Raw genomic sequence first — 18,880 nt, 5'->3', positions numbered from 1 at the left:
TTACAAAGAAAACAAACCAGACTTTTAGTAACTGAAGCAAATATGCCTCCTTAACTTAAAACCCAATGGGAAAAGCATTACTTGAGCTTTTAAATTACTTGGAAAATCAAATTTCTCAGCAAATAATTTTACAAAAATTTTAGGAAAGGTTAGAAAAAGCATCCTGAGGAATACCTGTCTGCCTTCCACTCTGTCTAGGGCTCTGTAGCCGCGTTTCCCAACACCCACCGTCTGTCCCTCCACCCACCTCGGCCCCAATTTCACTGAGAGACAGGAAGGCAGCCATAGCCATGGGTCCAATCACGGGAGAGGCCACTCACCCCCTGAACCCCAAGGGCATGGAAATGATTTTACTGCACTAAAAACTCAGGGATTCAATGGAAAAGAGCACAGAATTTGAATTAACTACACTCCAAAATCCCTGTCCTAACAATTTATCTTTTTCTAATACTTGACAGTGTACAAAAGGTTTTCATGTGTATTTCTCTCTTGCTCTTCACAACTCTTGTCAGTGGCAGGACAGATACTGCTGTGCACGTTTCTAGATAAAGAAACTGAAGTTCCCCAGTTGTGTCTCTGGCCAAAGGTCGACCGCCAGTCGCTCCTGACCCTGCTTCTCCTCATCCCAGCCTAGTGCCCTTGCACTCTCTCCTTTCACGAGGTGCTCTTCTGTTTGAATATACACACCTGCATCCCAAATGGCCCTGAACAGAACAGCTTTCCAGCTCGCTGTAATTCCTATAATGTGCTCCTCCCTCTTCAAGGCAGGAAACACTTTATATGGCAGCTTATTTATGTTCCGAGGGGTTAGACTACCAAAATAAGACTCTTGAAGCTAATTGGATAACTTTATTTTTCCTGTATCAGTTATCTTAGCCATCATGCTCCTTTAACTTTACATAATACATTATATGGCCACCATTACCTGTTCTTAACATAAACAAACCCCCCCAAAATTAATGTAATAAGGACAAAATGTGGGCACTGAAGTTAAACTGAAAAAGAACTCTCAACGATCAGGCCACAAATACCCCATACTTCTAAAGACGCAGCTAAAACACAGGCACTTTAAAAAGCTTTAATTTAAATTAAAATCAGCAAGTGACAAAAACATTTTAAAAGGATCTTTTCTTCCCCTGTAGGAACTTGCATGTTATTGCTCTGACAAATGAAGAGAGCTGGAATTGATATCTTCTTGCTTAAAAGCACATCTTCCTCTTGACTGAAACGCTGTTTGCTAAGGAGAGAGGTAAGATGAGCGACTCTAATACCGTGAACTCCAGCTTCTTTCTGCCTAAGTAGAATATCCTTTGGAATTCATTAACCCCCAAATTAGATATAATCAATGGACATGTCCGGGTTTAACTAACAAGAGTTTTATTCTGTGTGTGCACTTGCCACAAGGGGAAACAGAATGACAGCTGTCCTGATATGAGACATCGTTGATTTTGTACAACTGCTTTACAATTTAGGCAAAACTTTGAATGCTTCAGTGATTAGCTGATGCAGATCTGTCCCGAGGACAATGCAAACTGCATAATTACAAGGAAGTGGACAAATGGCAAGTGATAATTCTGCCGGGCTATGAGAGCTGCCAACTCACCAGTGTAAACATCTGAAAATCTCAGTGTACGAAAAAGGAGTCTGTAAAAATTCAGCTTAAAACAAGTTTATTCCAGACAGTTTTCTAGTCTAGTTCATATTTCTTCAGAAGGGTGTGGCTAGTGAGTGGAGGGGGGCTGCACAGTGAAAATCATCTGCACGTAGCACCGAGGCGGGTCGGCAGCAGCATGTCTTCCCACACTCAGGCCAGGCCAGTGGACTTGGTGGCGGGGCAAGCTCTTGTCTACAGAGGCATCAGGCACGTAAATCCAAACCATCAACCCAACAGGACAGAGGATGCTGGATCTGTAGGTTACGGTATCTTTTGAAACTGAGATCAATTAACTGTGACAAGTACAGACAGCCTTGCATGCTGTAGGCACTGGAAAAAGAGAGTATGTTTTAAGCAACTGGACAAGAGCCATATAGCAGCAAGTAGTAAGTATAATATTCTAGTGAGAATTTAGTGGATGGCAGAATTTTATTTTTAATGATGTTTTAATCTTCACTTTGTAAAATTTATTAATTAAACCAGTTCACATCAAAACTCAATGTGAAGAATGTGAAATGGAAAAGTACAAAGACATTTTAAATAAATAATTTATTTATTCAAAATAGTTTTCTTACCTTATTCACAGTTTCAAGTTTAAAATGAAAAAAAAGGGGGGGAGAGTACCAATTCTTGATCAACTGTCATACAAAGTCAGAGAAAAGCAGATCCGTTCAGAACATGCACTGAAGAGAGAACTGTGCAATGGCTAGTCTTCGAAAAATCCTGTACTGAAGCTTAAAAAGGGCAGGCTTTTTCTGTGCAATTGAGAAGGGAACACTGTGGATGTACAGGAAGTTTCTTTAACTGACCTGAACCACTAAAATCATTGGATAAAAGTTCCCTTGACCAAAGTAACATTTATCCAAGATAATTATCTCTTAAACCCATGTAGCTTAACATACTTCAAAAATATTTAAAAGTGTTAACTGCCTCACAGCAAGTCTATTAATACTGAGGTACCACATGCTTCTCAGAGAAACGAAGGTGGGAGCTCTAGGTCTGATTCTGATGTTGGCACCTCCAACGAGGAAGCCAAAGAACTCAACCATGACTGTTTGCCACGGGAAATGAGAACTCTTTCCATGCCGTGCCTGTTTTAAGTGGATATTTCCCTCATGTTTAATGAAACGAAGCACCAAATGGACACATAGCTCCCGAGTGCAGAAGGCACTGACAGCATCTCTGCGGATGCAGCCCCAGGCGGGAGTCACTGAAGAGCACCACCGTCTCCGCCGCTGCCACGAGCCAGCTGGTCCAGCAAATGGACGAGAACATCAATTCTTTCCAGGAGAGATGCGTTTTTGTTCGCAGTAGCTCTTAGAAGCTGGGAGTAAATCTGCTTGTTGGTTTTGAGGACTACATCTTCTTCAAGGTTACTACTGGGTTAAAAAGAGAGGGAGATGAAGCAAAGAGTGATGCCCACCAACAGCTGTAAAAGAAATCCAAAAACTGAACACGGGCAGCCCTGTCATCACTTTTCAGGTGGAAGCAGGTGTTCTATTAATGCCGACTCCATTGACTGCTTATGGGCCTGTTTTTAAACATTTATTTCAAACATCAATTAAAGCCAATGATTATTCTTTTTATAAATATTCGACTACCTACTATGTACCAGGAACTACTCGTGGTCATGAACAAAACAGACCCAGAGCCCCTGCCTTCATGGAATCCACATTCTACTGAGGGAAGAGCTGGGGGAAGACATGTCGAGACGGTGAAGAGAACAGACTGTGAGATGACACATGCTGTGAAGAAAACACAGTGGGGCCAGGCCAGGGCGAGAAGCCACGCGGTACAGCTTCTGGGCACACACCTAGAGCGACTGTGGGACTGCTCCCCTGGAGCGAGCACTGCCGGAGACGGACGCACTGCCCCTCGTCTAGCTGAAATGATGTGCAGCTTCTGTGTGAAGAGTGCCCCTCAGCTGGAGAGTTCTAGAGGGAATTTCCATTTCAAAACTGTCTTAACAAAAATTTCTTAAGTTTGCAGTTTATTTTGAAAATATCTCCCCGGTAGGGTAGATCAATGGATTATATTTATGTTACTGAAAAAGACTAGTAATCACGGCAGTTCATTTCTAGCATCCTTTTTATTTTTTGAGTCCGGATATAATAAATGCAGAGCCCTGGCCACACATACAGAGAACAGCTGAGAGTGCGCACATGCACACGAGATCTGCCCGTGACCCTGTCCCCCCGGGAGAGCAAGGACTGGTATCCTTATTTTGTAATGAAAAACTAAATGATGTAAAAACTAAGCCCAGAAGGGTTAAATAATTTGGTTCAAGGTCAAAATGTTTTCTGACTTCAAATGCTATGTTCTTTCCACTCTCCAATATGCAAATCTTCCACCTTTGCCCTAGTGCCTGTTGGTCAGGCCTGCCGGAGAGCAAACCAGCAGCCTGGACCCTCCCTTCTGCTGCAGATCAAGGCTCAGGCTGTAGGGAGCCCCACTTCTCTCACAGCCCCACTACTGCTCTTCGACAGGACCCACCTCTTCCGCGCTGCGGCCGGCCTGACCACGGACGGGCCCAGGCTGGCAGCCAACGGGAGGCCGCCCACACCCCCCTCTTACAGACCCCTTTCTCCTTCCTGCTCGTTCTGACTTTCACCAGGCACATCTCCTCTCTCCACCCCACGCCCACCCAGCACCACCCACAGCACAGTAAAAATGACCGTTCAAAACATATTCACTGTCTGCAGTTCGGGCCTAAGATGGATATGTTTTAGGGTTTTTTTGGGTTTTTTGTGGGGGGCAGGTTAACATTCACAAACCTCTGATAACCTTATAAGACATTTAAACTCCTATCTGACAGTAATCAAGGCAATAGCACTTAACAATTAGAAACACTGTCTGAAATATGAATTGGTCTCTGTGGGCAATGACATCACACTGTCATTTCAGCTGATGCCTAAGGATAATTGATGGGCTTCTGAGATCGTAAATATAAAACCCTTTGATTTGTTCTGATCATAATTCTGAATGTTAAATCTTTATCTTCCAATTTCTACAAATCATTCTCTTCCTTAAGCAACTCTCATCAACAGTTAATGAAACCTGCCCAGGTCCACAAAATAAATAACTCCGGGAATAGTGATATTCATATTTATGAGAGGACCTCATACACTCGTCAGGGGAATGCACTGGGATGGCTCAGCCACCTGTTCACAACCTGGGTCTGATTGCTGATTGACTGCTACCTGATGTTAAATATTTTCAATATTACTTCTTTATCTCAGGGCTCATACAGAGCCCTGACAGAGCAGTGGAATAGCAGCTCCAAGACTCACATCCTTGGAGGACGATTATTGGGCTGTCTGTCCACCTGTCAGTGATCACTGTGCTGGTCGCCACTCTGTTCTGGCCTGCAGGGGTGAACCCTTGGACCCCGTTCCGCAGGGGCTCTGCCCTCACCCCGACACTGACTATGCTGGTTGGTCCAAGAGCAGGCGCTGCTCAAAGCCGCTTCTCTAGGAACCAGGTTCAGGCCCAGGACTAATTCAGTCTCTCTTCTCTATCATTTAGTCTCACTGTGCTTCCATTTCTCTATATCTTCTTTTCTCTCTTTCTCTCTCTATACTGCAAAAACTTAAGTATTGTCAACAGCCATATCGTTCAATCTAGAAACTGGGAAACTGAAAAAGGCAACCTGAAGTAAAAGAAAGGAATTTATCTTATGCCATTAAGTTCTCTATAATGTACTTCACATTTTATTGAACCGTATGTAATTGCCAGTATTTGACCATTTTAAAATTGACCATGCTTAATAAAAATTGACATGAAGTATAGTTCTAGCTGTGTTATTTAGGATTTACAATGGTATTGTCCTTTTCCATTTTATAATTGGTTTTTGTTCATGTTTATTTTTCCTGCAGAAATAAACATTATGGTATCTACACACACACACACACACACACACACACACACACACACACACACACACAAAGTTAATGAAACCATGAACTCTATTCTGAGCCGTCCTATCATTTCTTAGGGTTACCTTTTTCCCAAAAGAAGGTAACCTACATTCTTTTATTTTCCTTTTCACTATTCTTAACCAAATGTTAGACGGACATACGTGGCCAGGAAAACCCATAAATCTAAAGGGTCTGTTCTCTGACTATGGCAGAGGGCATCCAAACCCTCAGAGACTACTTCTATTTTTTATACTTTTTCATTATATTAAACCCCAAAGCCAGCAAAAGGTCAAGAGGCTAAAGCAGTGAATATTAAAATGCAGTACAAGCGCAAATAAATTCTTGATCCAAAAAGAAAAAAAAACCCAACAGACAAAACTAGTGTTTCTGGCAGGACAGTGCTGACACAGCCGTCGTAAGTACCTACACAATCTCAAAAGGAAAACAAAAATTGTTTTAAATTAAATGCATCTTAATTTTCTTAGATTTCTTTCCAATTCTTTAGGATTCTAAGAATTAAATTACCAAGCTCAGTTTATTCTATTCTTTTTTTTTTTGGTGGGAGGGAAGGGAAGAAACAGTCAAAATAAAAACATATGATTATTTCCTTTCTTTTAAAGGCTAATTTTGATTTCCCTTTACCCCAAAAAGGAATGTTCATTAATTCCTGGTGAAATAACTGGGCTTGCAGCACAGGATGTTCTCCTCTCCACAAAAAAATTATAGATGTTCACATGTGTATCAGTGAAACATGAGAGAAACAGTCATTGACTTACTAGTCAATATGTCTCTATGTTGTGCAACCTGTCAACATACTAACCGTATTAACACATGCAGCACATTTAAGTGTTTTATTTAATAAACCTTAAGAAACTAACAGAGACTAGCTAAATAGGACTTTATGCATCACGTGTAAAAAGTTTAGGTTAAAACTTTTTAACTAGAATAGTAATAACTTGAATAAACAGAACGTTAGAGGACCCTCCACTAAAATAAAAATGACTTAGGTCATATACATATGACTGTTAACGAGTATAAAGGATACTATAAGACTGAACTGTTACGTGTTAGCCAATTGCTTAAACCATGGATTTGTGAAAACCAATGAATCACTGTGTTTCTCACATCTCATATATATTTATACTGCCACTTTGTGGAAACCAGTAAAAAATTTCTCAAAATTTACCCACTGCTGTTAAAAAGGAAAAACCATGAGTTTTCCCAACTGTGCGTCACTACACGCACAGCTCCTTTGCCTTTTGGTTCTTCAGAAGATGGGTGTGTCGGCTACCCTTGCTGTGTACCAGTAACAGGACATGGAGTAGCCGCCCAGGGTTAACAATGGGGCTGAGACGGCAGTGCACCTAATACCCAGGGCTCCTCTCAAAACGAACGCTCTTCTTAGACCAGAGAGAACTACTCAAAAACAATTAGGAGAGGGAGTTTCTGCTTAGGATGTAGAGAGCTGGAAAAAGTATCATTCCCACCCTTACGAAAAAAACAGCAATAAACGCAGGACAACCTACAAGATCACGACTTTGCTTGAACCCATCAGAGAGCTGGGGTTGCAGGGCCACCAACCAGTCTGAAAACTAAGGACAGAGAGGCTAACACTGGGCGAGACAGGAAAGTTCTTTCTCACCTGGGGCGGACACAGCTGGACGCGGCAAGAAGAATTCAGCTAAAATCCTTAATGAGCTGGTAGAGGTCGAGAGAGGGCTGGTGAGGGAGGGGCTTGCAAGAGCCCCAGCAGGAGCTGACGTGAGAGCCTGATGAGAGTCCCAGGCCACGCTCCCGTGGTGCAGGCCTGGGCGAGGGGAACAGCTGCTGCAGCAGCGGTGGGAGGGGGCGGGGCAGGCAACCCAAACCCACCGGACCCTTCTCCGCAGGAACCAGAAGCCTGAATATGTGGGGCGGGGCTGGGGAGGGAGCAGCGCTGGTGGTGAAGGTCAGTGCAGACAGGGGAAGGGAAGGGAAGAAACACTAGCCCTGGGGGAGGGGCGGGAGCAGGGGGAAGGCCATACCCGACACTCAGGGACACAGGGTCTGCCCCAGACTGAGGCTTACCCCAAAACAAGTGCGAAGCCAGGCCAACTCCCCCTCCCCTCCCTAACAGCTACAAAGCACGGAGGGACCAGCGAGTGGAATACAGCTGGGAGCTGTTAAGAGCATGAAGACAGGCCCTCTCTGAGATGCTACAGGAAGAAAAAGACCAAACGTGAAGATGGAGAAGGCGGTACAAGAGGCCTCCACAGAGCTGCTCCACACCGACCCAGGCACTGCCAGAGGGGCACGGGAGGTAACCAAGGCAACAAGAAAATCTCAACCACAGCTGAACACCAGACCTGAAAAATGAACTCAAACTCCCCACACTGAAGGCCTAGCATGAGACAGGTGTACAAACTTGCCAGGCTTAATAATCATTTCCCTTAGTCTACTATCCTACAGGAGATGCCCAGTTTCCCACAAACAATTACAAGATGTAGAAAGGCAAGGAAACCACACACTGCCAGGAGTCAAAGAAGCAACAGAACCAGACTCAGACACGACACAGATGTTGGAACCATCTGATAGGGGATTTAAAATGACAATGATTAAAAGGCTCAAATGGAAAATGTGGACGACATGCAGCATCAGATTGGTAACTTCAGCAGAGAGAGGGAAACTATAAGAAAGAACCAAGGGAAATACTAGAAATGAGGAACACAGTGACAGAGACAAAGAATGCCTTCAACAAGTCCAACCGTATAGGACACAAAACTGAGTCAACAAACAGTGAACTTGCAGACAGGTCAAGAGAAATCGCCTAAGCTGAAACACAAAAAGAAAAAACCTGTAAAGAACAGAACACCTAAAAGCTGTGGAACACTATCAAACAGTTTAATATAGGTATAAGTGGAACCAAAGAAAAAGAGAAATTGGAGAAGATATAAAAACACTGAGGAGGGAAAAAAAAATCATACCACCTAGGCATATAATGCCCACACTGCTGGGGGAAGAGAAGGAAGAAATCTTGAGGGCAGCTAGAGCGAAAAAGGTACATGACATACAGAAGACCAAAGATCAGAACAGCAGACTTTGTCAGAAAATGGGCAAACCAGAAGGCAATGCAGCAACATCTCTGAAGTGTGGAAAGAACTCTACACCCAGCCAAAAGATCTTCTAAAACCTGAAGAAGTAATAAAGACTTTCACAAGAAAGGAGGAATTCCTTGCTAGCACACCTACACTATAAAAAATGATAAAGGAAGTTTTTCATGTAGAAAGAATATGATACCACACAAAAAAATGGTCTATCTACACAGAAGTTAAGAGCACTAGAAATGGAATAAATAAAGGCAAAAAAATTCCTTGTTCTCTTTATATAAACAAAAGGCATACTATCTAAGCAAAAACAGTAGAGTGTATTGTTTGTTTATTACATGTAAAAGTAAAATGAATGATAACAGTACAAATGATGGAAGGGAAAAACTGGGAGCATATTGTTTTAAAGTCTTCACACATGTGAAGCAGTATAATATTATCTGAAGGTGGCCTCCGATTAAGAATGTAAATGCTGGGTCAACCACCAAAACTTTACAAAGTGGTATAAATAATAAATCAATAGTGAAATAAAAAGGAATCATAGAAAATGTTCAATTAACTCAAGGAAGAAAAAGACAAACACAAAACAGCTAGCAAGATGATAGATTTAAATCTAACTACATCAATAATCACATTAAATGTGACTGGTCTAAAAATACCACCTATAGGGCTTCCCTGGTGGCACAGTGGTTGAGAGTCTGCCTGCCGATGCAGGGAACACGGGTTTGTGCCCCAGTCTGGGTAGATCCCACATGCCGCGGAGCGGCTGGGCCCGTAAGCCATGGCCGCTGGGTCTGCGCGTCCGGAGCCTGTGCCCCGCAACGGGAGAGGCCACAACAGTGAGAGGCCCGTGTACCACAAAAAAAAAAAAAACAATACCACCTATAAGTTTGGATTGAAAAAGCAAGACTCAACTATATGCGATCTATAAGAGACTCACATTTAAGTTAAAAGACATAGATAAGTCAAAAGCAAAAGATGGAAAAAGACATTAACCAAAAACACCTGAGCAGCTATATTAATATCAAAGATGGACATCACATGTTATATAAGGGGCTCAGTTCTCCAAGATATAACAGTCCTAAATGTGTATGTGACTAATAGAGCCTCAAAATATGTGAAACAAAACTGAAAGAATCGAAAGGAGAGACAGATGAATCCACACAATTGTCACTAAAAAATTCAACATGCTTCTCTCAGTAACTGACCGAACAAGTGGACAGAAAGTGTGAATACAGAAGACCTGAGCAACAGGCTGAACCAACTAAACCTAACCGACATTTACACAACACTCCACCAAACAGTAAGCTACTCATAATTTTCAAGTGCACATGGAACACCTGCCAAAGCAAACCATATTCTTGGCCATAAAACAAATCTAAACAACTGTGAAAGAAGAGAAATCATATGCAGTTATGATCTCAGCCCACAGTGCAATTAAAGTAAAGCAATCAATAATGGAAAGGTATCTGGAAAGCCCCAATATTCAGACAGTAAGCAGCATGCCTCTAAACAATACATGGATCAAGGAGGACATCTCAGGGGATATAAAAAAATTACTGTGAACTGAATGAAAAGGAAAATATATCAAAATTTGTGAGACACAGCAAACGCAGTGCTTAGAAGAAAATTTATAGTGGCAAATACTTATATTTAAAAAGAAAAAGGGTCTCAAATCAGTAATTTAGGCTTCCACTTTAAGAAACCAGAAAAAGGGACTTCCCTGGTGGCACAGTGGTTAAGAATCTGCCTGCCAATGCAGGGGACACAGGTTCAAGCCCTGGTCCAGGAAAATCCCACATGCCGTGGAGCAACTAAGCCTGTGCGCCACAACTACTGAGCCCATGCACCTAAAGCCTGTGCTCCAAGAGAAGCCACTGCATGAGAAGCCCATGCACCGCAAAGAAGAGTAGCCCCCGCTCGCCCAAACTAGAGAAAGCCTGCCCACAGCAACAAAGACCCAACACAGCAATAAATAAATAAATAAAGCAGATTAAACCCAAAATAAACAAAAGCAAGGAAATATAAGTGTAGAAATCGATGACATTGAAAATAAAAAAAAAATGGGGGAAGAGAAACCAAACCAAAAGCTAGTTCTTTGAAAAGATCAATAAAATTGGTAAACTTCTAACCAGACCAAAAAAAAAGAGAAGATAAAACTAATATCAGGAATGAGAGAAGGGCTATCACTAAAAACTCCTTTAGATATTAAAAGGCTAATACGGGAATACTGTGAACCTATATATTTGACAACAGATGAAACTCAAGAAGAAAAAAAGACAACTTGAATAATATTATATCTATGAAATGAAATTGAACTAATTGTTAAAACCTTTCATAAAGCCAACTCTACGTTAAAATGGTTTCACCAATAAATTCCAATCTCTTTCAAAAAACAGGAGAGGGAACACTTGCCAATTGATTTTATGAGGCCAGCATTGCTCAAATACCAAAACCAGATAAAACCATCACAAGAGAAGTATAGACTAATACCCCTTAGGAACAGACACAAAAATTCTCAACACAATATTAGCAAATGGAATCCAACAATACATAAAAAAAACAATACACCACAACAAAGTACTAGTTTATCCCGGGGATTCAAAGCTGGTTTAACATTAAAAAAAAAAAAAAAAAAAAATCAGGGCTTCCCTGGTGGCGCAGGGGTTGAGAGTTCGCCTGCCGATGCAGGGGACACGAGTTCGTGCCCCTGTCCAGGAAGATCCCACATGCCGCGGAGCGGCTGGGCCCGTGAGCCATGGCCGCTGAGACTGCGCGTTCGGAGCCTGTGCTCCGCAGCGGGAGAGGCCCCAACAGTGAGAGGCCCGCGTACCGCAAAAAAAAAAAAAAAAAAAAATCAATGTAATCCACTATATTAACAGATTAAAGATGGAAAATGATAGTCATTTCAATGTATATAGCACAAGCATCTGACAAAAATTTAACATTCATTCATGATAGAAACTCTCAGCAAACTAGGAATAGAAGGGAACATCCTCAACTTGATCTACAAACACCTGTAGCTGATGTCACACTTCATAGCAGGAGACAGAATGCTTTCTCCCTGAGATACTAAGGAACTGAAATCAGGAGAGGAATTAACTATAAAGAGGCAGCAAGAGGGAATTTTTGGATTGATGGAACTGCTCTGTGCCATGATTTTGTCAGCAGACATACATATCTATGCATCTGTCAAAGCTTGAAGAACTGTACACCACAAAGGATGAATTTTACTATATATAAATAAAACATAAAAAGAGACAAAAAATTATCTGTATCCCAATTTTATAAACTGGTAAAATACGCACAGGATAACTGATAAGAATGAATATATTAGGATAAATGATTCTCCTTTTTCTATTTTTCAAATTTTGTAATATGGCTGGATTATACTTATACTAAAAAAATGAAAGGCATATTGTTTATATTATTTTCCTGATCTAGTATTTACTACCAGAATTTCAAATTAAATTAATAATCCCAACATAATAACTCTGGAAAACAACATAATTGTATAAGATGTTATAGGTGTATTTGCTGAGATGCTCACTCTTCTCTTCACTAGTTTCTTGGGTAGAGAGACTTTGATGTTCTGTCACCTACTTTTAATGATGCGCTTGGCCCTGAGTATCTAAACTATAGTTCTGACTTCCCATTAAACACAATGCTCAGAAGAGTTACAAGAAACAGTCAAGGTCTTCATTCCAGGTCATTCATCTCTCTCAGGGAAAATATTACAACCTATAGGGTATTTATCCTTAGGCAGTAAGATTTCTTTGTTTCTATAATCTCAACACGTAGTAGGCCACATGGAGATGATTCTCACTCAATTTAACAAATCACAAAAGAGCACCACTTAAAACACACAACAAAGAATGGGGCCCATCCTTTTACAGTATCAGTAATAAAAAGTATATAGGTAAGGTGCTTGGAAAGAAATTTCCAAAAAATTTACCTTGTTTTCTTTTTAGTTGACGACAGCAGTTTGATGGACTGAAGAAGAAGGAATGACAAGCGAGATTCAAATATACCCAGGAGTTTTATCACTTCTTCTCGATTGAGACTAGGAGAAGAATCAGCAGCTGGAGGGGTCTCTTCACTCTTAGGCTAGAAACAACAAAACGTTATTTCACCTAAGCTACCTCACAGTTTCATACTAAAGTGATGGAACCGCCATTTCAATAATCCAGTAAACTTTTAAACCAAAAGCAAAAAAGAGCAAACCTGAGATGATTTTTCCCTCGGGGACAGCCTGCTGGCAGCCTCATCACGGCCTCCTCCTCCCTCCCCTGAGAACATTTTGATAGACTAAACCACATTAAAAAAATGTCTCAGACCTAAAAGGCACTTACGTAGTAGAAACTAATCCTGAACAAAAACCTCCTGACTTTCCAACGTCAGACGCTCAAGGAGCAAGATGGAAATGGGTACTGTATGGTTTGAGAACCAGAGTTTGGAAATAGGCTGGAGGCCACTGGGACTCAGGGAAGCTTTCAGCAGAAGGCAGCATGAATGTGGGAACACCTGGCAAACTGGAAAGGCCTTCCCAAGGAGCCTGCTTAAGCCCAATCACCGTTCAACTGCAGACAGTTTAGTGGAAATTATAAAAGAAGGCACAGACCTTTCTCTTAAAAAAACAAACAGGGCTTCCCTGGTGGCGCAGTGGTTGAGAGTCCGCCTGCCGATGCAGGGTACACGGGTTCGTGCCCCGGTCCAGGAAGATCCCACATGCCGCGGAGCGGCTAGGCCCGTGAGCTGTGGCCACTGGGCCTGCGCATCCGGAGCCTGTGCTCCGCAACGGGAGAGGCCACAACAGTGAGAGGCCCGTGTACCGCAAAAAAAAAAAAAAAAAAGCAAAACTTAATAGACTTTATACTCCCAGGGCCTTATTATTAACCAAGGTCTATGTGGTTATTTAAAGAAATAATTTTTTTTTAATAAATTTATTTATTTTATTTTTGGCTATGTTGGGTCTTCGTTGCTGCGTTCGGGCTTTCTCTAGTTGCGGCGAGCGGGGGCTAATCTTCGTTGCGGTGCGCGGGCTTCTCATTGTGGTGGCTTCTCTTGTTGTGGAACACCGGCTCTAGGCGCACAGGCCTCAGCAGTTGTGGCACGTGGACTCAGCAGTTGTGGCTTGCGGGCTCTAGAGCTCAGGCTCAGTAGTTGTGGCACACAGGCTTAGTTGCTCCGCGACATGTGGGATCTTCCCGGGCCAGGGCTCGAACACGTGTCCCTTGCATTTGGCAGGCAGATTCTTAACCACTGTGCCACCAGGGAAGCCCACAAGAAATAATTTTAAAATATAAAAGATGAACTTGTAAATTTGAGTTTAATAATTCCACCAAGAAAATGTAATAATCACTGTTAACAGGTTTTTATGCAGAGCATATGTATTTATGTATCTGTACACACACAATGCATATAGACACATATATACACATACACGCATCCCATATGCCCACTATACACATCATGTAGCATTTAGTTTAAGACACATAAAAAACAATGATAAATCTTGTTTCCATTTACCTGGTCAAATTCCTCTACAAGCTCCTTTCTGATGAGCTGGAATGCATGCTTAGTTCTCACCATTATATCAAGAGCCCCAGAAAGTGTTTTTAATTTTCCAATATTGCTATTCTGACCTAGAGTGTCAAACACAAAATGATCATTCCTTTAAATATAAATCTAGAAACCCATCCAATGTCAATGTATTAATGAAAATTCCGATTTTCAAATGCTGTAAAGGTAGCTCATGAGAATCCCAAGAAATCTTCTAAATCCGACTTTTGTCTAGTAATTATCCCTAAAGAAAAATAGTAAGACTTGACAAGGCAATAAACAATCATTGTTTCCCTGCCTCACTATCTGGTTTTACAGTCACAGTATTAAACATTTTTTAAAAAGGAAATTAAGCACACTTACCATCTTAGCAGATTTGTTCCCAGTATCTACTTTTTTTTTTTTTTTTAATAAAAACGATGCCTGCTCATTCTAAGGAATTCAAACATGGCAGAAAATTCAAAGATGCAAATTGGAAAAGAAGATCACCCCAGACTGCCCCCAGAAAGAGCTACTATTAATCCTGGGTGACCACCCAAGACATTCAGCTAGGCACTATATACTGGCAAAAAGTTTAAAAAGATGCTTTTAGTAAAAAGTATTTCTAAAAACTGTTCTGAATAGGTAATACACTGTCAAAATGTATAAGGTACAAATGGGCATACACTGAAAGCCACGGAAGTGACAGTGCCGTCAGTTTCTCGTCCATCCTTCCAGAGATACTATATAAAGAGTCATGCATATGTTAAATATTAAATTTATTTTAATTTTATAGAAGAAAACAACTGAAAAGAAACCAATGGAATTGCTGTACTTCAAATAAATGTCTCTTGTTTCTTTACCACACAAGAGATATTTCTCAAAAGATCCCTGTGCAGAGGGGAGCAGGTGAACAAGACCAAGGAGGGACTTTAGAAAAAATCACTCAGTGGTGGAGGGCCAGCTTACTCCGCCGTGGGAAATGATAAATGAAGCGCCTCGCTTTCGCCCTCCCTGCCCTCCCACTTCATCGCCACCTTGCTCAGGATCTGCAGTTAAAGTCTGTTCTAGAACCACAATCCAAAGCTGCCAGTCTTGGTTCTTCGTTCAAGGGGACTCAGTGAGGCCCACCACTTCTCCATCACCGCTTCTCCACTCCCATCTTGTTCATGATGCTTAAAATCTTTAATTGTCTAAACTAACTTGTCATAATTTTTTTTCAAGTAAGAAATCCTGGGCTATATTTCAGTATATCTACTCATTAAACATAAGCTAATGCATTTCTCTAAGTTTTAAAAAGCATTTCAAAAGATGTCCCTACCCAAAGACATTAACTACGGGCAAATTCAAAAGAAAACAACATTGCTTACATCCAAGAGAGATCCATAGGCTGCCTCACTCTAAGGCAACCCAACACTAAGCCAATGCATACAAACCTGCAAAATAAAGAAGTGAGACTTACTGGTCATCTGAAATTCTGCAAATGCTACTCTTTCTAACTGTACTCTAAGTAGTTCACATGGAGCATCTTTCAGAAGCTGAAAAAGCTTTACAGCTTTGCTGTAATGAAGATCTGCTAGCACCCGGTGCTGCTTCCTAAGATATTCATCACCAACCTAGAACCAAAAATAAAATAAATCCTAAGGCTTTGATTTCACAATAACTACTTAACCAAGTCTCTGGACCACTAAATACTTTTTAGTGTTTTGTTACAAGTCTTAGAGTTTTAGCTCTTACATTTAGGGTCTTTAATCCATTTTGTTTATTTTTATATGTTATGTGAGGGAGGAGTCCAACCCTATCCTTCTGCACGCAGATGTCCAGTTGTCCCAGCATGATTTGCTGAACAGACAATTCTTCCCCCAGTGAATTGTCTTCGAATTCTCTCAAGCTTGCTTTTGCCGTGAGGATATTAGGCCATCTGGACAAATGTGAATTTAGGTTGGGGGCCCTCTGTGGCAAGGGGAAAAGAGTCTAGGGCCTCCTCAGAGTGGAAAAAACCCTCTCCAGATTCAGCTGGACCTCAAAGGACAGTATTTCCAGGATAAAGGCATCCCAGAAGTAAACCCGCACCCAAGGAACTGCAAGATAATTTGTCTTGGTGCTGAGCTAAGAAAGGGACAACAACAAAACAATAAAAAAATATCCCTGAGAAACTATAAGCACAAGACTCCTAGCAGAAGCAAGGCAACCTCTCTGAAGGAGGGCACCTTCAGCTCAGGCCTCAAATTATCCTTAGAAATACATGCATTTGAGCACCAGGATTCAGGTACAAGACTGTTCATCATATTATTGCTAATAGCCTCAAACTAGAACAACCCCAAAGTTCACTAATCATAGAATGGATAAATAAACTGTGATATATTCATTTAATGAATACTATTGAGCTGAGAAAATGAACAGCTACGTGTATCAACCTGGAAGAATCTCCAAAACATGATGTTAACTAAAAAGCAGTAAGCCACAGAAGAATATGTACAGTATGACTTGTTCTATAAAGTTCACAACCAGGTAAAATGTAAACATGCTGTTTAAGTGGTAAAGCACAGAAAAGGTACAGACATAATAGAAAATCTGGGACAGTAGTTAATCTAGGTGGTAAAAGACAGAAAAGGTACAGACATAATAGAAAATCAGGGACAGTAGTTAATGTGGGTGGGTACTGAGAGAGACTCAACAGGGAGGGGTACACAGGGGATCCCTGAAGGAGTCTTCCATTTCTTAACCTCAAGGTGAGGTACACAGGGGTTTCCTTTGTTTTTCTTTAAACTGTATAAATGCTTCACATACATTTTCTATGTGCTTTTATATGCATGCTCTATTTCAAAATAAAAAGTTTTTTAAATGAGCAATGCATACTTTAAAATTGACATAGAACCGTTACTATAAAGTCTAACTACATTTTAAAAAAATCTAAATAATACACCCAGGCAAACACATAATTTTGCAAACTAAGACCCAATTATAATAAAAAAATACATAGCATAGGAGAGGGGGGAAAAATACCCACAGTCCAAGTTTTTCTCAAATGGCTAAAAGAATAGATGGCATTTTAAATGTCTACAGAAATGTAAGAAAAGCACCAGAACACCTTTAAATGGACTTGGCACTTAACTTGAATCGAAATGGCAATACCTGATTCCTCAGACAACTGTGGTACATGGACGCCAGCCTGTGATGGATGGTTGCAGCTCGGTACTGACAAAGAGGCTGTCGAGCAGACACCAAGTCCACGTCACAGTATTTCAGGGACTTCATCATAGCCTCACTGACTTCTTTTTCAATCTGTGTATTTTTTTTAAGGGGGAGGAAAAAAATGACAATCCCATAATCTTATGTAAGAATCTTAAAAACATTTAAATACTGCTTGTCAAGAAAAAGACTATAACAGATGCTCAATATGTGTCAAACAAAGGAATAAGTAAGGTTAAGACTTCTTTATAATCCAGCAAATATTACCTGCTCTTGAGCTTTTCTAGATAACGGAGCATAATCTTGCTGTAGAGTTGCCATAGTAAAATAAGTAGTGGACAATTCCCAATTCACTGAGTCCCAAACAGCTGAGTGTGTGTCTCGTGTTCCCAAGGATCTTAGAGCTTTCAAGTAGTAATCAACAGCCTGCAAGGGAGGAAAGAGGACCATTGTGACTCAGTTTAAATATACACCATAAAGTAAAACATGTCTCACAATCACCCCAACATTAATTTGAGAGAATTTATAAAAGACCAATATCATGAGGAAAGGAAAAAAGTAAATCAGTGACACAGTTTCAATGAAGAAAGTGATTTAAAGTGGACTACATGTTGCCCACATTTCCTCTCGAGTCTATCATCAGCCCAGCTGAGTGTCTTATGACTCATGTGAAGCATAAGGATGCATTTTTTTCATTTGTTTTCCTTTCTTTCTAAATGAGAATTACAGCTTATATAACTAGCAAACTAGAAAAAATAATCTGACAAGTCTATGGATAAAAAATTTGCTGGGTTTGATTGTATAAAGAAGCAACCCTTCCCACCTCTGTCACCACCATGCTGAAATACATGGTCATTGTATGTAATCAAATAAAATCACACTGAATTCCATCACCCAGCAATAATTTCTACATTTCTGGTGTATACTTATCCACTTTTTCTGTGTATATGTAGGCTTAAAGAAAAACAAGGTCACTTTTTTTTTTTAAGTTCTCTATGCAATGAACATTGCTCACTAATGTAATTTAAACAGCTTCAAAGTTCTCGACTAAATGAGTGTTCTTGTACCTCCCCCAACGCTGGATATTACCATTTGCCAAAAAATGTTCACAATTTGATTAAAAAAACTTGATTTTTAAATTTCATAAAAGTTTAAATTTTGAAATTTTTCTTACATATTAACCATTTACTTTTTTTTTTTTTTTTTTTACATGTATGACTTTTTTGTTCAAGGTTATTTGTTCTTCTATTGGGGCAGTTTATTTTCAATGATTCTTAATTGTTCTTTATATATTAAGGATTTATTAACCTCTGATCTGTCATGTATGCTCTAAGTATTTTCCCTGGATTGTGGACTGCTTCTCAATTTTGCTTTCTGTTGTGCATTTAAAAAATAATTTTTAGGGCTTCCCTGGTGGCGCAGTGGTTGAGAGTCCGCCTGCTGATGCAGGGGACACGGGTTCGTGCCCCGGTCTGGGAAGATCCCACATGCCA

General features: G+C 40.7%; 1 protein-coding gene across 6 annotated transcripts in view; it reads right to left on the bottom strand.

Moving 5' to 3' along the window:
* Positions 1 to 2,184: 2,184 nt before the first annotated feature.
* The window catches only part of EDRF1 (erythroid differentiation regulatory factor 1), a 40,601-nt gene continuing 23,905 nt past the window's right edge, over positions 2,185 to 18,880 (bottom strand). For 4 of the 6 annotated variants that reach the window (XM_033420758.2, XM_049696747.1, XM_004265721.3 and 1 more), the window contains 6 exons: positions 17,655 to 17,813; positions 17,331 to 17,480; positions 15,658 to 15,811; positions 14,184 to 14,299; positions 12,610 to 12,761; positions 2,185 to 3,033 (listed from right to left, as the gene is read on the bottom strand). In XM_033420758.2, the coding sequence (XP_033276649.1) occupies positions 2,862 to 3,033; positions 12,610 to 12,761; positions 14,184 to 14,299; positions 15,658 to 15,811; positions 17,331 to 17,480; positions 17,655 to 17,813 (903 nt within the window). In that variant the 3' untranslated portion in view covers positions 2,185 to 2,861. Of the gene's footprint in view, positions 3,034 to 12,609; positions 12,762 to 14,183; positions 14,300 to 15,631; positions 15,812 to 17,330; positions 17,481 to 17,654; positions 17,814 to 18,880 lie in introns of those variants that run through there. The other 2 variants (XM_033420759.2, XR_007471177.1) reach the window with 2 other exon arrangements.

The sequence above is a fragment of the Orcinus orca genome, chromosome 14, assembly GCF_937001465.1.
Source record: "Orcinus orca chromosome 14, mOrcOrc1.1, whole genome shotgun sequence".
In the NCBI taxonomy this organism is placed as follows: domain Eukaryota; kingdom Metazoa; phylum Chordata; class Mammalia; order Artiodactyla; family Delphinidae; genus Orcinus; species Orcinus orca.
Note: the sequence above shows the minus strand (reverse complement) of the source record. Positions and strands in the feature narration are given on the sequence as shown.